The following is a 15,938-nucleotide window of genomic DNA, read 5'->3' on the forward strand; positions in this document are numbered from 1 at the left end:
TCTTTGAGACCAAAAAATCTAACTGCCCTTAATACATTTTGAAGTGTGGCTGGGATCATGTGTATGGGCTCTTAGATCACTGGTCGTAGTTTAAAATGCTTTTATCCAGCCTTCCTTCACTTCTGAAATACAAATCAAGAATGTCAAAGAAAATTAGCCCACTCCCAGGCTGACAAATAGCAGGTCATAAGTATAAAGTGCCTGAGGTGCAAAATTTATCCCAGTGCTTACTATTAGATGTGAGTCTTTTCTTCTTTAAGCTGTTGTATATTAGAATAGATTTTCACATTGGTCATCCAATTTGAACATTAATTGAATAGCTCAGAAGTATCAAGTTGATTTTAAAAGATTTATTTTTATTCCAGGTTTTGCCTTGTTTATTGCATTTCTTTTTCTTTTTAAACCCTTCAGGCCAAGTAACCTGCAGTCCAACAGAGTTCACTTGTTCCAATGGCAGATGCATTTCCAAGAAATTTATCTGTAACGGTGATGATGATTGTGGTGATGGAAGTGACGAAACAAGCTGTCGGCCAACTTCCTGTGGCCCGCATGAGTTTCAGTGCAGTCATTCTTCAGAGTGTATACCCTTGAGCTGGCTGTGTGACCACAATGTTGATTGTGCTGATCAATCCGATGAATCTCCAGACAGATGTGGTGGCATAACAACAGCTCTCCTTGCCACTTGCTCTCCTAATGACCGTCTGTGTGGCTCTGGTGAATGTATTAACCAGAAATGGTTTTGTGATGGAGATGTTGACTGCAAAGATGGCAGCGATGAAGCAAATTGTCGTAAGTGATTTTTAATAACTTTATTTCTTTCATAACTTAAGTTCAGACTCCAATATATTGAGCAAATCTTGAAGGTGCTACTGTGTAATACTCAACTGCTCAGGATGACTGAATCGGGGACAGAATCCACTTAGTTCCCACCCAGACAGTACCTACTCTAATGCATATTATGGAATTGATTTGTTTATGGAAAATGCAGCACTGGTGTGCTGCCTTGATAACCATTGCAATACTGCAACATTTCTTACACCAATCTACATGCTTGATGGCCTCTTAAATCCTCAGCATTAAATCTCCATTTGTGGAGAAAAATATTTTAATTTGGGGTGACTTAAACTTGAGGGGCAAAGATAAGGTAGACAGATCCCTCCAAAGAGGATACATTCTACAACTGGGGACATGCCTCTTAAGGTAAAAGGCAGGAGGTTTAGAGGAGATGAGGGAAAACACCTTCCAGAGGGTGGTGTGAATCTAGAGGCAGAAACCCTCAACGCTTAGTATTTAGATGTGCACTTGGATACCAAAGCGATGGGCCAAATGGATTAGAATTAAGTTGAGGTTAGAGTCACGGAATGAAGATTTTAGCAGTTGAATGAGGTATGACTGAGGTAGTGATGTGAGCATGCCATGCTAAACTCAGCTCCTTTTTTAGAAAGGAGTCTAGGGCAACCTTCAAACAGTTTCCAGGGAGAATTAGTTTCCTTTTTTCAGACCAGAGATAGTGTTGGTGTCCCTTTTTATTTTCCAATACTAGACAGTTGAAGTTCAGCCTGGTTGAATCACTGGTCATGTTTTAGTTCGATACCAGGGCTCTTGTGGAGCTTGGCATTCTTCAACTTAAGGGGTGCCATGTAGGTAAAATTCTATTGAAAATAGATCTTCAAGACACCTGGAGTGATAGAACAAGTTGAATCGTTCTTTTTTGGAATGTGATTTCTGCCCCCCACCCCCAGCCCCTCAGGCTGAGTTTAGAATAAGATCTCAAGTAAGCTGAGGCCCAGCCTACCATTCATCTGCCCACACCCCTACTCAGGCTGCTGCCTATTTAGCATTTGGCCTGTAGCCACACTCCCTCAATATTTGCCATGGTCTGGCATCTACAATGTTGCGGGGCATGGAATTCAAGGTGTACACTCCTCCAGGAGATGACTGAGATACTGGAATATAAAGTAAGGGGGTAGTCATTCAATGTCCTATCCCCCTAGTTTAAGATTGCCCATGAGTGAAAACAACTTTCTATAAATGCTTTGCTTATCTGAACTTTGGGATGTTTTACATATTGCCTTCCATTATGAAGACAAAAGGAAAACATGGTTAAATTATCTGCCACCTTGTTTTTGTGAAATCACCATTGCATCCTCGGGTCTCCCACTCGGCTGTTTTTATCTTGCTTTATACACTAGAAGCTCTTTAAATTGCCAAGTTACTTAGCTTTAAGTTTTGGTTCCAATAAAATTTCCCAAATCATCTGGTCTACCATTTAGTTTTTGCTGTTTTGTATGTCTTGGTTGCTTGGATACACTTAACCACTCTTTTAAATCCTGATTGAATCTTTGACCCTTTTGCTGAGCATCATGAAATAAGTGAATGCAGTCTGACCAGTTGAATGAATAAGGCATTGGTAAAGAGTGATGCTGTTGCCACCAATGTGTGACATCAAAGGATTTTCCTTGATTTTATAGGGAGGTGATGGTCTAGTATTATCATTTTAGACTGAATCCAGGGACCCAGTGAATGTCCTGGGGACCTGGGTTCAAATCCTGCCACAGTAGATGTTTGAATCTGCATTCAACAAAAATCTGGAATCGGGATCTAATGACAATAGATTAAGTGGCAACTTGTCAAGAAAACCTATCTGGTTCACTAATGTCACTCTCTTTAGGGAAGGAAGCTGCCATTGTTATCTATCTGGTCTGACCTACATGTGACTCTAGACCCACAGCTAAGTGTATGACTTCTGATTTGTCCTCTGTTCATTCCTAATTGCCCACTGAAGACTGACCCGGCCAGTGTTGCCCACATCCTATGAATAAAAAGAACCCCACACCTCTAGAATTAAAAATCTTATGCTAGAGCTTTGGAAATTGCAAAGCAGGGGGTGCAGGGGTCTACTAAAAGCTAGATACTGCTGCTGAATAAGTATTAAAACAGTACAAATTTAGTACATTGGAGTATCTTTATCATTTACTAGCCAATTTTGTTTTGTTCAGTCTGAGCAGCTAGCACAGTATGGCCACAATAATATGAATTGCACTTTAGATCAATGTTTCGCAGGATATTTGTGTGCACACTTTCATAACATGCTCAAATCCTATTTCTTATGCTATATATATTTTTTGTTAGCACCTCCAACGTGTAGACCTGATTACTTCAGATGCAGTGATGGTGGCTGTATTCCTGGACACAGACAATGCAATGGAGTTAGTGATTGCCCAGATAGCAGTGATGAAATCGGCTGTAAGAAGGGTGAGTGTACACTTGCAACTGTGCCTCTCTTTAAAAGAAAAAGCATCAATACTTGAGCAAATTTCAATTTCATGCTTTAATTTTGACAGTTGCGGAGTGCGCAGGACCCATGGACTTCAAGTGTCAAAGTGGTGAATGTATTAGCATATCGCAAGTCTGTAATAAACAGCAGGATTGCAAGGATTGGAGTGATGAGCTCCTTGGAAAATGCAGTAAGTGCTTTGGGAATGAAAATAGTTAATTTTTAATCTTGTTTTGTATCATCAGCAACTTTACAGTTGTCATAAATCTCCACCGGAGGACAGTTCACTGGACCTGATAGCTTAACTCTAATCACTCCACAGATGCTGCTGGATATGAGCATTCCCAGCAATTTGTTGTTTCTGAAATCTTTTCCTTATGTCCACTTAACACTCCCATAATATATTTGTATGACTTGTGGTTCAGGTCTTTGCTACATTTTAAGCTTGAGTTTGGCATGCCAAATTTGAACTGCCTTTTAGACTGTAGAATGTTCTACTGGACTCTGAACTGACCACTAGTAACTTTGTACTTTGGGGTAGCTTGCTGCCACCAATTCTTGTTCTTTTTCCCCCCCTCAAATAGTTTTTATAATCAACTCATTTTGGGAGTGTAGTGAGCTACTTCAAGTACAAGTGGAACTTGAGTCTGCCTTCTGGTCTGGAGATATGGACACTGCCACTGTCTCAAGTCCCTAACCTTCCTTTCTAGCTATCTAAAAAGCTCCCTTTCAGGAGCAGGTGGGACTTGAATTTGGGCCTCATAGCCCTGAGGTAGGGCCAGTGTCGTAAGTGCTCTCCATCTTCCTTTTCCTGATGTCGAGGTCCTGTCTGTCTAAGCAGTGGCAGACCATTTGGTATACCTTTAGAAGGTGCTGGCCTTTGTGTAACATGATGCAGCTTATTGCTTGATAGTTAACATTTAATAATTGTCACTACTTTGGCTCCTGATCATAGCTTGTCCTGATTTCACCTGTTTTTCACATTCAGGACACACCGGAAATAGAGCAGGGCTAGGCCATTGAGTCTGATCCACTATTTTGTAATCATGGCTTATGATTCATCGCAATCTGTTCCTATTTTCTCCCCTTGACCTTTTTTCACTTCCTCTCCTAGCCCCCAAAAACTATTTCCATCTTTTTCCTTGAATCTGTTTTGGCCTTGACTGCTTGCTATGGTAGCAAATTCGACAGGCCCCTCACCTCTGAAGAAACCTCTCTCCTCAGTCCTAAATGGCTTGTTCTGCATCCAAAGGGTGTCTCCTGGTAGAGTCCTGTGTCTCAATGCATTCCTGGAATGCATGTGACTCCTGACCCATATGTGGTTGACTCTTAACTGCCCTCCTGAAGTAAAGCAAAATTTGCTGGCGAAACATTACAGATCTGGCAGCATCTGTGGAGAGTGTTAACACTTCTGGTTGAGTGAATGTTCCTCAGACCCCTGACCTGAAACATTAACTGATACTTCTCCAGAGATGCTGTCAGACCTGAGCTTTTCTAGCAAATTGTTTTGTTTTGACTTGCAGCACTTGCAATTTTTTAAATTTTGTCCTCCAAATGGTGTAGCATGCTGACAATCTACTGACCCATAATGGTGGTTGGTTCAAATCCTACCACAGCAAGTGGTAGACTTCTCAGGAGGTAGGTTTTGGGATGATTGTGCATGTTCCAAAGTAAACGGATGGATTTTAGGCAGCCCTATTGGGGATAGTTGGAACTGTAGAAATTTTAACTCTAATGGACCAGTCATGATCTTACTGGTGGAGCAGAGGGATTGAATGGCCTGGTCTAACTTGGCTCCTATTTTGATCATTTATTGGGGGTAGCCAGCACACCCATGTTATTTTGAACATTTCTAAAAATAAAGCCCCCATGCCTCCCTCTTTGTTTTAGTCAGGTAATGATCTGATTTTTCACTGTTTACTTTTATGTATTGAAAAGCTGCTTCCTAATATGGTTTTGTTTCCAAGCATCCTTTAATATACAATATTTCTTTCTGCATGATAATCCTGCAGCATCAATAGTGCTTTCAATTACTGAATAAGTGATCAATTTAAACTGTACACAAATAGGAGCAATTAACTCCCTTGAGTTGTAATCTTAAGGCAAGAGAATAATAAATATACCTTAAACCTTGATAAATGAGTGAAAATCCATTGATTTAAATTGAGCTAGGGTATTTGGACAAGGTACACAGAACTGTGTGCTACTAACAATTATTATTAGGAGCATTCATGAAGTGCACAGGTCATTTAGCCTCTTTAGAGTACTGAAGGCAATCCTGCTCCCCCTGTTTTTAGCAAGGATATTAAACTGGAGGGTCCAAAAGATTTAGCAGGAGGTTGTCAGGAATAGAGGGTTGAGCTAAAAGGTGAGCTGGTACTCTTCAGTTCACTTGAGTGAAGGAGTTGAGAGGGTGACTTTAGAGGTATATGAAATCATAGGGTACAAGGGGTGAATGACTCGGTCTTTGGGTGCAAAAGTTCAAAACTAGGACATCTTTTAAAAGATGAGATTTTAAAATGACATGGGTTGCTGGTGGTGTGGGTTGGTGGGGAGGGGGCAGGGAAAGAGTGCAGAAGGGGAAAGAGACCTTTTTATGGGCCATGTGAATTGAACTGCCCAAGGAAGTGATGCTGTTACCCAAGACATTTTGGAATAGTTCATGAACATGAATATTGTGGGGATATGGGCCAAGTACAGGAATTTAGGATGAGTTTAATTTGGCAATGTGGACTAGTTGGACCGAAGGGTTTGTTTTATGCAGTATGGCTCGAACACCTTTTTCAGGTAGATATCATGTGAAAAATTGATCCTTGCAATTGAGTATTTACCACTCCAGTCCCATGCACAACTGAGCTGATTGCTAAATGAGGTAACTCAGTGACACTTACCTTTGTATGTACAAAGTGGGCCAGGCAGGTAAAAGATGGCATGGGAGAAAATATCTCACTAATGAAGGGATGTGCTAATGAGTTTCTCGCTCACAAGTGTAGGGTTATGTGGCTGGATCATGTTTAGCTGGGCAAAATGGTGCCAACAGCATGAGTTCAATGCCAGCACCAGATGAGGTTATAATGAAGGACCCTATTTGGCCCACTTTCCCCCACATCTGTGACATGCTGACTCTGGTTAAACCACCCCTAGGCATCTGAAATGGAGATGCCATTGTTGGACTGGAATGGGCAATGTCGACAATCTCATTTAGGTTTATAGTCCGAGGCTTAATTGAAAGAACAGGCTTTCAAAGCTCAGCTCCTTCCTCCAGTTCTGTCTGTGATTGTCCGTCCTTGTATCAGATTGTGAATAACTTCAAAGGAGAACTATCGGGCTAATGGCCTTGCCTTGGGGGGTGGGGGGGGGGGGGGAAATGTTTGAGTTTCTTGGAGCAGCGCACTCTAGATTTACCAGAAAGCAGATTATACTAGACCTGTACAATGTAATATGGTGGAATTAATTTCTCTCCCCTGAGCAGAGGCACTTAAGTGGCATTACCCACAAAATGGTTGCTTTTACATCCAGTTTGAAAGGCCAAAAATAGATTTTGGGCTCCCTTTTTTAATAAACCACTATATGGACATGAAAGTTGCAGTAGTTGACATGAACTAAATATATTTTGCTAGGTGATGGATCATTTGAAATGAATACTGTTCTTTTATTGTAATGAAAAATCCAAGGCTGGCCCATGGTTACTAAGTCTTCAAACATAAGTGAAAACTTTGGTCATCTGACCTGCCAGTCTTTACACAACAGCAGAATACCCAAAGCATTAAAGACCAAGAACATGAATCAAGCTCAATGTCAAGTTAGTCTCTACGGGTGCTTAAAGCAAGTGTTGGGCCTCAGGATGAGAATGTGGAGTTAATATTAGATATAGGGGGTCTTGAGTATAAATTTTAAAGATCTGACCAACACTTCCTGTATTTGCAAACTGTTTTTGTCCTGAAATTTTGTAATCAGACTCCAGAGTAACCAGTAAAGAACCCAGGTACTGACTGTAATAGTCTCGGTGGATGTAATGAAATATTTCCCCTCTGCCTTCATTAGGTAAAGGATACCAGCTAGTTAATACTTAAATTATGGACATCCCTGCCTCAACTTAAAATTGAACCTTCTTTTAAGACCAGAAGAGTTTCAGCCATGTAACTGGGCTATTTAGTGAATTGAATTGATAAGCTGAAATGATCCATCTTGTCAGGGATTGTTGGCTCAATCACCATAGTGAATATTGGGGTCTTATGCAATCAAAATGGGTTTCATTAGAATCCCTTCAGCTACTGTAGACAGTTACCTTAGTTTTGGCTGTCATACTATGCAAGGATAAGTGGTTAGATGATAGTGTAAACTTTAGTGGCAGTTGAACTTGACAAAATAGTCAATTTGTCTCCCAACTTGCTGTAATGTTTTGGTGCACATTACACTTTAAGACTGAGTAAACTGCAGTTTCTAAATATGACCTTTCATGTCCTAGTCTTGATTTTTGTGCTGATTCTTTTTCTTGATATTCCCTAAGACTTTGCACAATTTTGCCAAGCACATTTTCTCTAGTTTTTCCTTCTTGCTAGACTTTTGGGACTAGCCTTCTAAAGAATACGTTGCTTGTTCCGGTGTTGCATGTTTGAGGATTTTTAGTACAAATTTCAGGGTGTCAGTGTAAATGTTATCAATGACCATGTTTAAATGCCAACATTTGAGTTAACTAAAACTTCACAACATGGCTGTGATCATTATTATCAATTATTTATTACTTGTGGGGAATAGGATGATAGCCAGTCATGCAAATTGCAACATTGCACTGAAAGTGATCCTGAGGTGGGGTATTGAATCTTGTTTGTGCTTTTTTCCTGTAGATGTGAATGAATGCCTGATTAACAATGGAGGTTGTTCTCATATCTGTCATGATCTTGTAATTGGATATGAATGTGACTGTCCTGTTGGCTTTGAATTGGTTGATCGAACCTGTGAAGGCAAGTTGAACCATTTAGCCTATTGTCAACTAGTTTTATTAAAAGCTTTGGAATCTAAAGATGTTGCTTTATTTTAGACATTGATGAATGTCAAAATCCTGGAACATGCAGCCAGATTTGTATGAATCTGGAAGGAAGTTTCAAGTGTGAATGTCACCCTGGCTATCACATGGACCTGACTAATACTATTTGCAAGGCAATAGGTAAGACCCCTCAGTTGCTCTGTTAAACTACTGGTCTTGGACAGTTCACAATGTAATTATGGAATCTGCCTCTTCCCCCTTGGGATATTGAAGATGAGGCACTGAATACTTGGCTAGTCAGCATGTACATTTCCCACACAATGGCTTGGTATGCTTCTACCATTCCCTTGGAGTAAGGGTGTTTTTGTCAAAATGGTTTCCTGGTAACATTCAGGACTATTAAATGATTTAAGTACCAGCAGAAGGCTTTTTAGTCCCTCCAGATGTGCACTGCCAGCTGAGATCATGGCTGATCTACCTCATACACTGGTGACCATAAGACCTAGGAGCAGAAATTCAAGCATTAAGGGTTGTAGACTTGCTTTTCGAGCCATTGTTTGATTTTTCAGATGTTTCATCACCCTGCTAAGTCAGTCAGTGCACCTCCTTGAACTGGTATTGTTGTTTTTGGCTTGGTTTGCTGGAGTAGTTGGTATCACTTCTGGTTCAGTTTGTGTTTTTGCGGCACGGTGGCTCAGTGGTTAGTACTGCAGCCTCAGCATCAGGGATCTGGGTTCAATCCCGGCCTTGGGTGACTGTCTGTGGAGTTTGCATGTTCTCCCATGTCTGCGTGGGTTTCCTCCCACAGTCCAAAGATGTGCAGGCTTGGTAGATGGGCAATTTAGCATGGCTGATTAGTGCTCAGGGGTGTGTGGGGGATGGGTCTGGGTGGGATGGTCCAAAGGACAGTATGGACTTGTTGGGCTGAAGGGCTTGTTTCCACACTGCAGGGAATCTAAGCTAAATCTATATCAAGTTGATATCTGTCAGTTTGTATATTGATCTGGACCCAATATACACTGGCTCAGTAAGTCCAGAACCTCACCTGCAACCCAAGCCATGAATCTAAACTTTAAACAGACAACACCTGAGCAGGCACAACACAATTTCAGTATCTGGCCTCCAACATTCTGGGGTGACTATGTCTACATCTGCTAACATCCAGGAGAAGAAATTCTTGAACCAGCTTTAAATAGTCCCCTTTTTATTCAGTGATTACTTCTGGCTTGATGCCTCTACTAAAGGAGAAGTTCCCTCATTGACCATGACAAGCCTCAATGTTGTATCTTGCAGTGCAAACACCCGTCATTCGAAAACTAGTAAAGGCCTAGCAAAAAGCTAAAAGTCGACTGAACACCACCTAATTTACTTCCTGTAACTTTTTTTTAATGCCACGTATCTCATGCAAAATATCACTCAGTCCTCTCTCCAGTCTAATAATCTGTCTTTTGTTTTTCTGACCTAAAGTGCATGACACCAGTTTGTTAAACTCCATCTGTTAAGGTTTTTGTTTTTGCCTAATCCTTCTCAAATGCTCTTGCACCTAACTTTTTCCATCAGCAAATCTTGATGCATTGCACTCTTCCTCCTTTCTCTCTGCCCGCCCCTGCAATGGAGTTGATTGTTAGATAGTAGGAACTGCCAATGCTGGAGAATCCAAGATAACAGGTGTGGAGCCTGATAAGCACAGCAGGCCAAGCAGGAAAGCTGATGTTTTGAGTCTAGCCCCTTCATCTCCCCCATTTCTGATAGAAGATAGGTGGAGAGGAGAGATGCAGACAGACCACCAGTAACGGTGGGTGCAGGTCAAGGGGGTGGGATGAAGTTAGTAGGTAGGAGATGGGGGTGACGCTTGAGGTAGGAGAAGGGTTAGGGAGGCAGGGATTAGCTAGGCTGGTTTTGGATGCAGTCGGGAGGGGAGATTTTGAAGCTTGAAGTCCACATTGGTACCCTTGGGCTGCAGGGTTCCAAAATGGAATGAGATGCTGTTCCTGCAGCTTTTGCACAGTATCATTGGCAATGCAGGGGGCCTAGGAAGGACATCTCGGAGGAGTTGAAATGGTTTGCGACTGGGAGGTGCAGTTTGTTGTGAACTGAGTTAAACTACCCTTCCTAATCGCTTGGGAACCCTGCAGCCCAATGGTATCAATGTGAATTTCACCAGCTTCAAAATCTCCCCTTCCCTGCCCCCTTCTCCCCCCCCCCCCACCCAACTGCATCCCCCAAAACCAGCCCAGCTCACCCCTGCCTCCCTAACCTGCACTTTCTCTCACCTATCCACTCCTCCCACCCCAAGCCCCATCTCCATCTCCTACCCACCGACCTCATCCTGCCTCCTTGACCTGCCTGTCTGTCCCTGGACTACCTATCCCCTCCCTAACTCCCCACCTACACTCACCTTTTACTGGCTTCAACCCTGCCTCTTTGACCTGTCTATCTCCTCTCCACCTATCTTATTTTTATCCATCTTCTATCTGCCTCCTTTCTTCCCCCCCCCCCCCCCCCCCCCCCACCACACCATTTATTTCAGAATCCCCTTCCCCATTTCTGAAGAAAGGTCTTGACCAAAATGTCAGCTTTCCTGCTCCTCTGTTGCTTGGCCTGCTGTGTTCATCCAGCTCTACACTTGAGCTGATTGTTAACTTGTCTCTGAATGGACTGGCCATTTCAAGGAGTTGGGCAACAAATGCTGGCCTTGCAGTTAACACCCATAGCCTATGAAAAAAAACTAATTATAAATCATTAACTGGCATAATGAGCCTGTATATGTAGTCTGCAGAATAAGTCCTGCAGTGACTTCCATTCTCGCTCATTTCCAGTTTAAACGTGAATGCTTCTTCCATCACCTGTGGGTGACATCCATTCATTGCTCTTATTAACAATGTAAGCACTGCAGTCAGGATACTTTGAACTGGAATCAATCACCTCATTTTAAAACCATACCCCAATTTACTTCAATCTGCAATAAGTTAAATGTGCACAGGGATTGCATGCATTTTAATGTTCTGTCCTGTTTTGTGGTGTGTCTTCCAGTTTAAAAATTCCTGTACTAAGTAATGAAACCAAGTCATTGCTCTACAGGATGTTTAAGAATCAAATACGCAGCAGACAACTGTCTTTGCAGTGGAATTTTAAACATGAGCTGGATGAATTATGATGCAGTGTTTACATCTGAACAGAATAAGTTGGAAACATTTTTGGCAATAAAATGAAATCCCTAGGCCAGATGGGTTATCTGTAAATTTGTTCAATGCAAAGTAGTGAAAGGTACTGTTTCATGTGATATAATCAACATCACCCTGATTTTGGATTTAGAGGTTGTTTTTAATAAAAAAAAACTGGATATATTGGCATTAAACTTTGATTTTTTTTTAAAAACTGGATTATTCGCTTTGCAAATGTTGCCCAGGAGAGGAGGCTTATTTAATGTTCACGAATCAGCATGACATTCGGAAACTAGGACTGCATCATCACGAGTATACTGAAGTCGTAGTGCAGTTGAGAAATGCTGCTGCTTTGGATGTGGATGTTGCTGAAGAGAGAATCTTCTGGACTGAATTAGGCCAACGTGCAATTCTTAGGTAAGTTGAAATTCTCAACTTGGACACCTGCAGTGTATCAAACACTTTATGACAACTTTTTTCAGGCAATTCTATATTAAGAATAGTTGCTTGTAAGTGTCTTTAAAAAATTTTGAATCCCAAATCCAGTTGTTTTAAGGCACTATTTCAATAAACTTGAGATGCAGTTGTCTGAATAATACATTCTCTCATAAGCTAGTTTAAACAAGTAAACAAAGTACAAGCTGTGGGTGCTGGAAATATGAAAGCTGAAATAGCAAGAGAATCTTGGGTCTGGCAGCATCTGGAGAGGGTTAACCTTTTTTGGGGTCTGCTGACCCTTCAGAACAGTCAACATTAACTCTGCTTTCACCCCACTGTTTGTGGACCTGATTTATTGTTCTGTCAAGCAACTTTCTTCACTGCAAACATCAATGCCCAGATCTATAGAAACAAGTTAGACAATATACAACCAATGTTTTCCTTAAACAGCCTGTTGTCTACTGATCAGACTGGGCTGTAACTTTAGGGATAAAATTGTCTTCCATGTGAAATATGGATTCAGTCGTACAGCATGAAAACCAGACTCTTCTGGTCTAACTCTCTTTCCTGTGCTAACCAAAGATCCAATCTAACCTCGTCCCATGGGCCAAGTGCTAGCAAATATCCCTCTTAAACCCTTCCTACTGATGTACCTATCCATGCCTTTTTAAATGTTGTAATTGTACTGTCTCTCTCCTCTACTTCCACAGGCAGCTTAACTCATACACACGATCCTAGAGTTATCCCACAGGTCATTTGTTTGCGTTTTTTTTTGTTTTTGGAAATCTTTCCCTTCCTTGAACCCATGCCCTCTACATTTGGGCTGTCCTACCATGGAACAAAAACTTAGGGTAATTACCCTATCCATGCCTGTCATGATTTTATAAGCCTGTCAAGTGACCCCTCTGCCTTTGCTCCCAGGAAAATAGCCTATTCAGCCTTTCCCTGTTATTCAAATCATCCAGTCCTGGCAACATTCTTGTAAACTCTTATGTGCCCTCTGCAAGTTAACAACCTTCCTATAGGAGATCAGAATTGTATTTGGCATTCAAAAAGTGGCCTGACTAATGTCCTGTACATGTACTAACTCCCATACTACTCCAATGTAATCAATAAATGTAAGCCTACCAAATGCTGCTTTCACCAACCTGTCTACCTGTGACTCTTGCACTGCTGCAAATAACTTGCTAATGTACTGATTTAACACTTTAAATCTGCAAATCAGACAGGAACACCAATATCTAGTTGTTAGTCCTGACTCCATTCATAAGCATCTCCAAATTCCACTGCAGGACTTGAACACACTCTTAGCTGCAACTTTGATTCTGAACAGCCGCACAGTACTCTGGTATAACTGAGCCTGTTGAGCACAAATGTGGTGTTGCAAGAGCAGGAGCTTATCCATTGCCCTGGATAATTTTACTTGGCATTTGTCCAAGGCCACCAATGTAGATCACTCATCTGTTTTAGGACTTATGACAGTGCACTTGCAAATGTGTGCTGTCCCTTGTGTTTTCATGAGGCAAGAATGTAAAGTTGTTTTTCTCCTCTTGAACATGAGTTGCGTCTAAACCAATAACTTTCTTCCAGTATGTCCATGAATGATGACCAACCTGAGATTTCCAAAATTGAAGATGTGGACATTCCAGCAGGAATTGCAGTGGATTGGATCTACAAGCATCTCTATTGGACTGATCAGGGTTCTAAAACAATAACTGTGGCTACATTTGATGGAACTAAAAGGAAGGCGCTCTTTGACACTGATTTAAGGGAACCAACTTCTGTTGCAGTTGATCCAATTACTGGGTATTGTTTTTTTCACTTTAATGTATAGCTTGAGCATGACACTTCATTTTTTTCATCAACCCAGGCTGAATATAATTCTGCCATGGTCACGTATTTTGTAAATTCCAAAGCTGCATAGTCAGTCTTATGACTATTACTGCAATCATCCTGTTTTGGAGTGTGGAAAGAAAAATTGCTCCGTCAAGTTATCCCCAAAATGTTAGAATCAATCCCTGCAGTGTGGAAGCAGGCCACTTTTTTGGCCCATTGAGTCCACACTGATAGTCTGAGGAGCATCACACTCCCAACCCCTTGCAGAGTTAACAATTCATGTTAGTAAATGAAGTTCAAGCATCAAATTGAGGTCCTTGAAAATTATGCTTATTTAATTTGACCTTTCGATTTTTGAAGGTTTATGTACTGGTCAGATTGTGGGGAACCAGCAGTGATTGAGAAAGCAGGAATGAATGGTGCTAACCGTCAGGATCTTGTGTCAAAAGAGATTCAGTGGCCAAGTGGCCTTGCACTTGGTAAGGATAATTCTGAAGGGCTAAAAGAATGCACATGCCTTTTTGTCGACAACTGACTTAACCTGAACTTTATCCACAGATCTTGTGAAAAGCTGCTTGTATTGGGTTGATTTGAAGTTACACATGGTATCAAGTATAGGTCTAAATGGCCATGATAGAAGAACGGTGTTGTGGTCAAAGGAATTCCTCCTTCATCCTTTTGCTGTCTCTGTATTTGAGGTAATGCTTGCTTCCCATCAATTTTACAGTAACATTTTTAAATATTCAATTAAGGCATTTCAACTTGGTGAAATGGAATGCTTTTTGACAATCTTTACTGTAAGATTAAACAACAAATTCACTGACTTTTTTCAGAAGTCTTGTGACATCAAGTTACAGTCCAACAGCTTGATTTGAAATTTAAACTTCGAGTGCTGGTCCTTCACCTGATGAAGGAGCAGTGCTCCAAAAGATTGAGATTTCAATTATACTTGTTGGACTGTAACCTGGCATCATGAGATTTCTTCTCTTTTTTTTTTTTGTCTTGTCCGCCCCAGTCCAACTCTAGCACCTCCACCTCATGGCTGCCATCTTTCAGCCTTGGAACAGCTCAATAGAAAATAACTTGCTACAACCAAGTCAGTATGGGTGGAAATTAGGAACAGCAAGGGAGTAGTCACCTCGTTAGGGGTTTACTAAACACCCCCCCCCCCCCCCCCCCATAGCAGCAGGGAGATTGAAGAAAGCATAGGTTGGCAGATTTTGGAAAAGTGTGGACATAGTAGGGTTGTTGTAATGGGTGCCTTTAACTTTCCCAATATTGATTGGAACCTCCTTCGAGCAGAAGATTTGAATGGAGCTGTTTTTGTAAGGTGTTCAGGAGGGTTTCCTAACTCAGTACATTGACAGGCTGACGAGGGGAGAGGCCATTCTAGACTTGGTACTCGGAAGGTATCAGATCTTGTGGTGGGAGAACATTTTTGGTGATGGTGACCAGAACTGCCTCACGTTCTACATAGCGATGGAGAGGAGAGGATTAGGCAAAATGGGAGGATATTTAATTGGTGAAGAGGAATCTGTGATTAGACATGAGTTAGGAAGCATGGATTGGGAGCAATTGTTCCATGGTAAGGGCACTATAGACATGTGGAAACTGTTTAAGGAACAGTTGTTGCGAGTGATGAATAAATGTCCCTCCTGAGACAGGCAAGAAGGGGTAAGATAAGGAACCTTGGATGACGAGAGCGGTGGAGTTTCTTCCTTTTGACAAGAAGATAGCTTACATAAGGTGGAGGAAGCTAGGGTCCAGCTCAGCTCTAGAGGATTACAGGCAGGTGAGGAAGGAGCTCAAAAATGGTCTGAGGAGAGGTAGGAGAGGGCACGAGAGAGGCTTGGCAGAACAGATTAGGGAGAACACAAAGGCATTTTACACTTATGTGAGGAATAGGAGAATGGTCCAAGAAAGAGTAGGGCCGATCAGGGATAGCATAGGGAACTTGTGTGTGGAGTCTGAGGAGGTAGGGGAAGCCCTAAATGAGTTTTTTGCTTCTCTTTACGAAAGAAACGAACTTTGTAGTGAATGAAACCTTTGAAGAGCAGGTGTGCATGCTGGAATGGATAGAGATAGGAAGCTGATGTGCTGAAAATTTTGTCAAACATTAAGATTGACAAGTCGCCAGGCCCGGACCAGATTTGTCCTCGGCTGCTTTGGGAAACAAGAAATGCAATTGCTTTGCCACTTGCAAAGATCGTTGCACCCTTGCTCTCCATTCCAGTCG

At 41.6% G+C, this 15,938-nt stretch overlaps 1 protein-coding gene across 1 annotated transcript in view; it reads left to right on the forward strand.

The window, feature by feature from the left end:
• LOC125450671 (low-density lipoprotein receptor-related protein 2-like) overlaps nt 1-15,938 on the forward strand; it is a 160,715-nt gene that overhangs the window by 89,558 nt on the left and 55,219 nt on the right. The window contains 9 exon segments of the mRNA XM_059642582.1: nt 412-789; nt 3,133-3,255; nt 3,345-3,467; nt 8,125-8,241; nt 8,319-8,444; nt 11,674-11,845; nt 13,457-13,672; nt 14,063-14,181; nt 14,261-14,400. Coding sequence (XP_059498565.1) covers nt 412-789; nt 3,133-3,255; nt 3,345-3,467; nt 8,125-8,241; nt 8,319-8,444; nt 11,674-11,845; nt 13,457-13,672; nt 14,063-14,181; nt 14,261-14,400 — 1,514 coding nt within the window.

The sequence above is a fragment of the Stegostoma tigrinum genome, chromosome 3 (genome assembly GCF_030684315.1).
Source record: "Stegostoma tigrinum isolate sSteTig4 chromosome 3, sSteTig4.hap1, whole genome shotgun sequence".
NCBI classification, from domain to species: domain Eukaryota; kingdom Metazoa; phylum Chordata; class Chondrichthyes; order Orectolobiformes; family Stegostomatidae; genus Stegostoma; species Stegostoma tigrinum.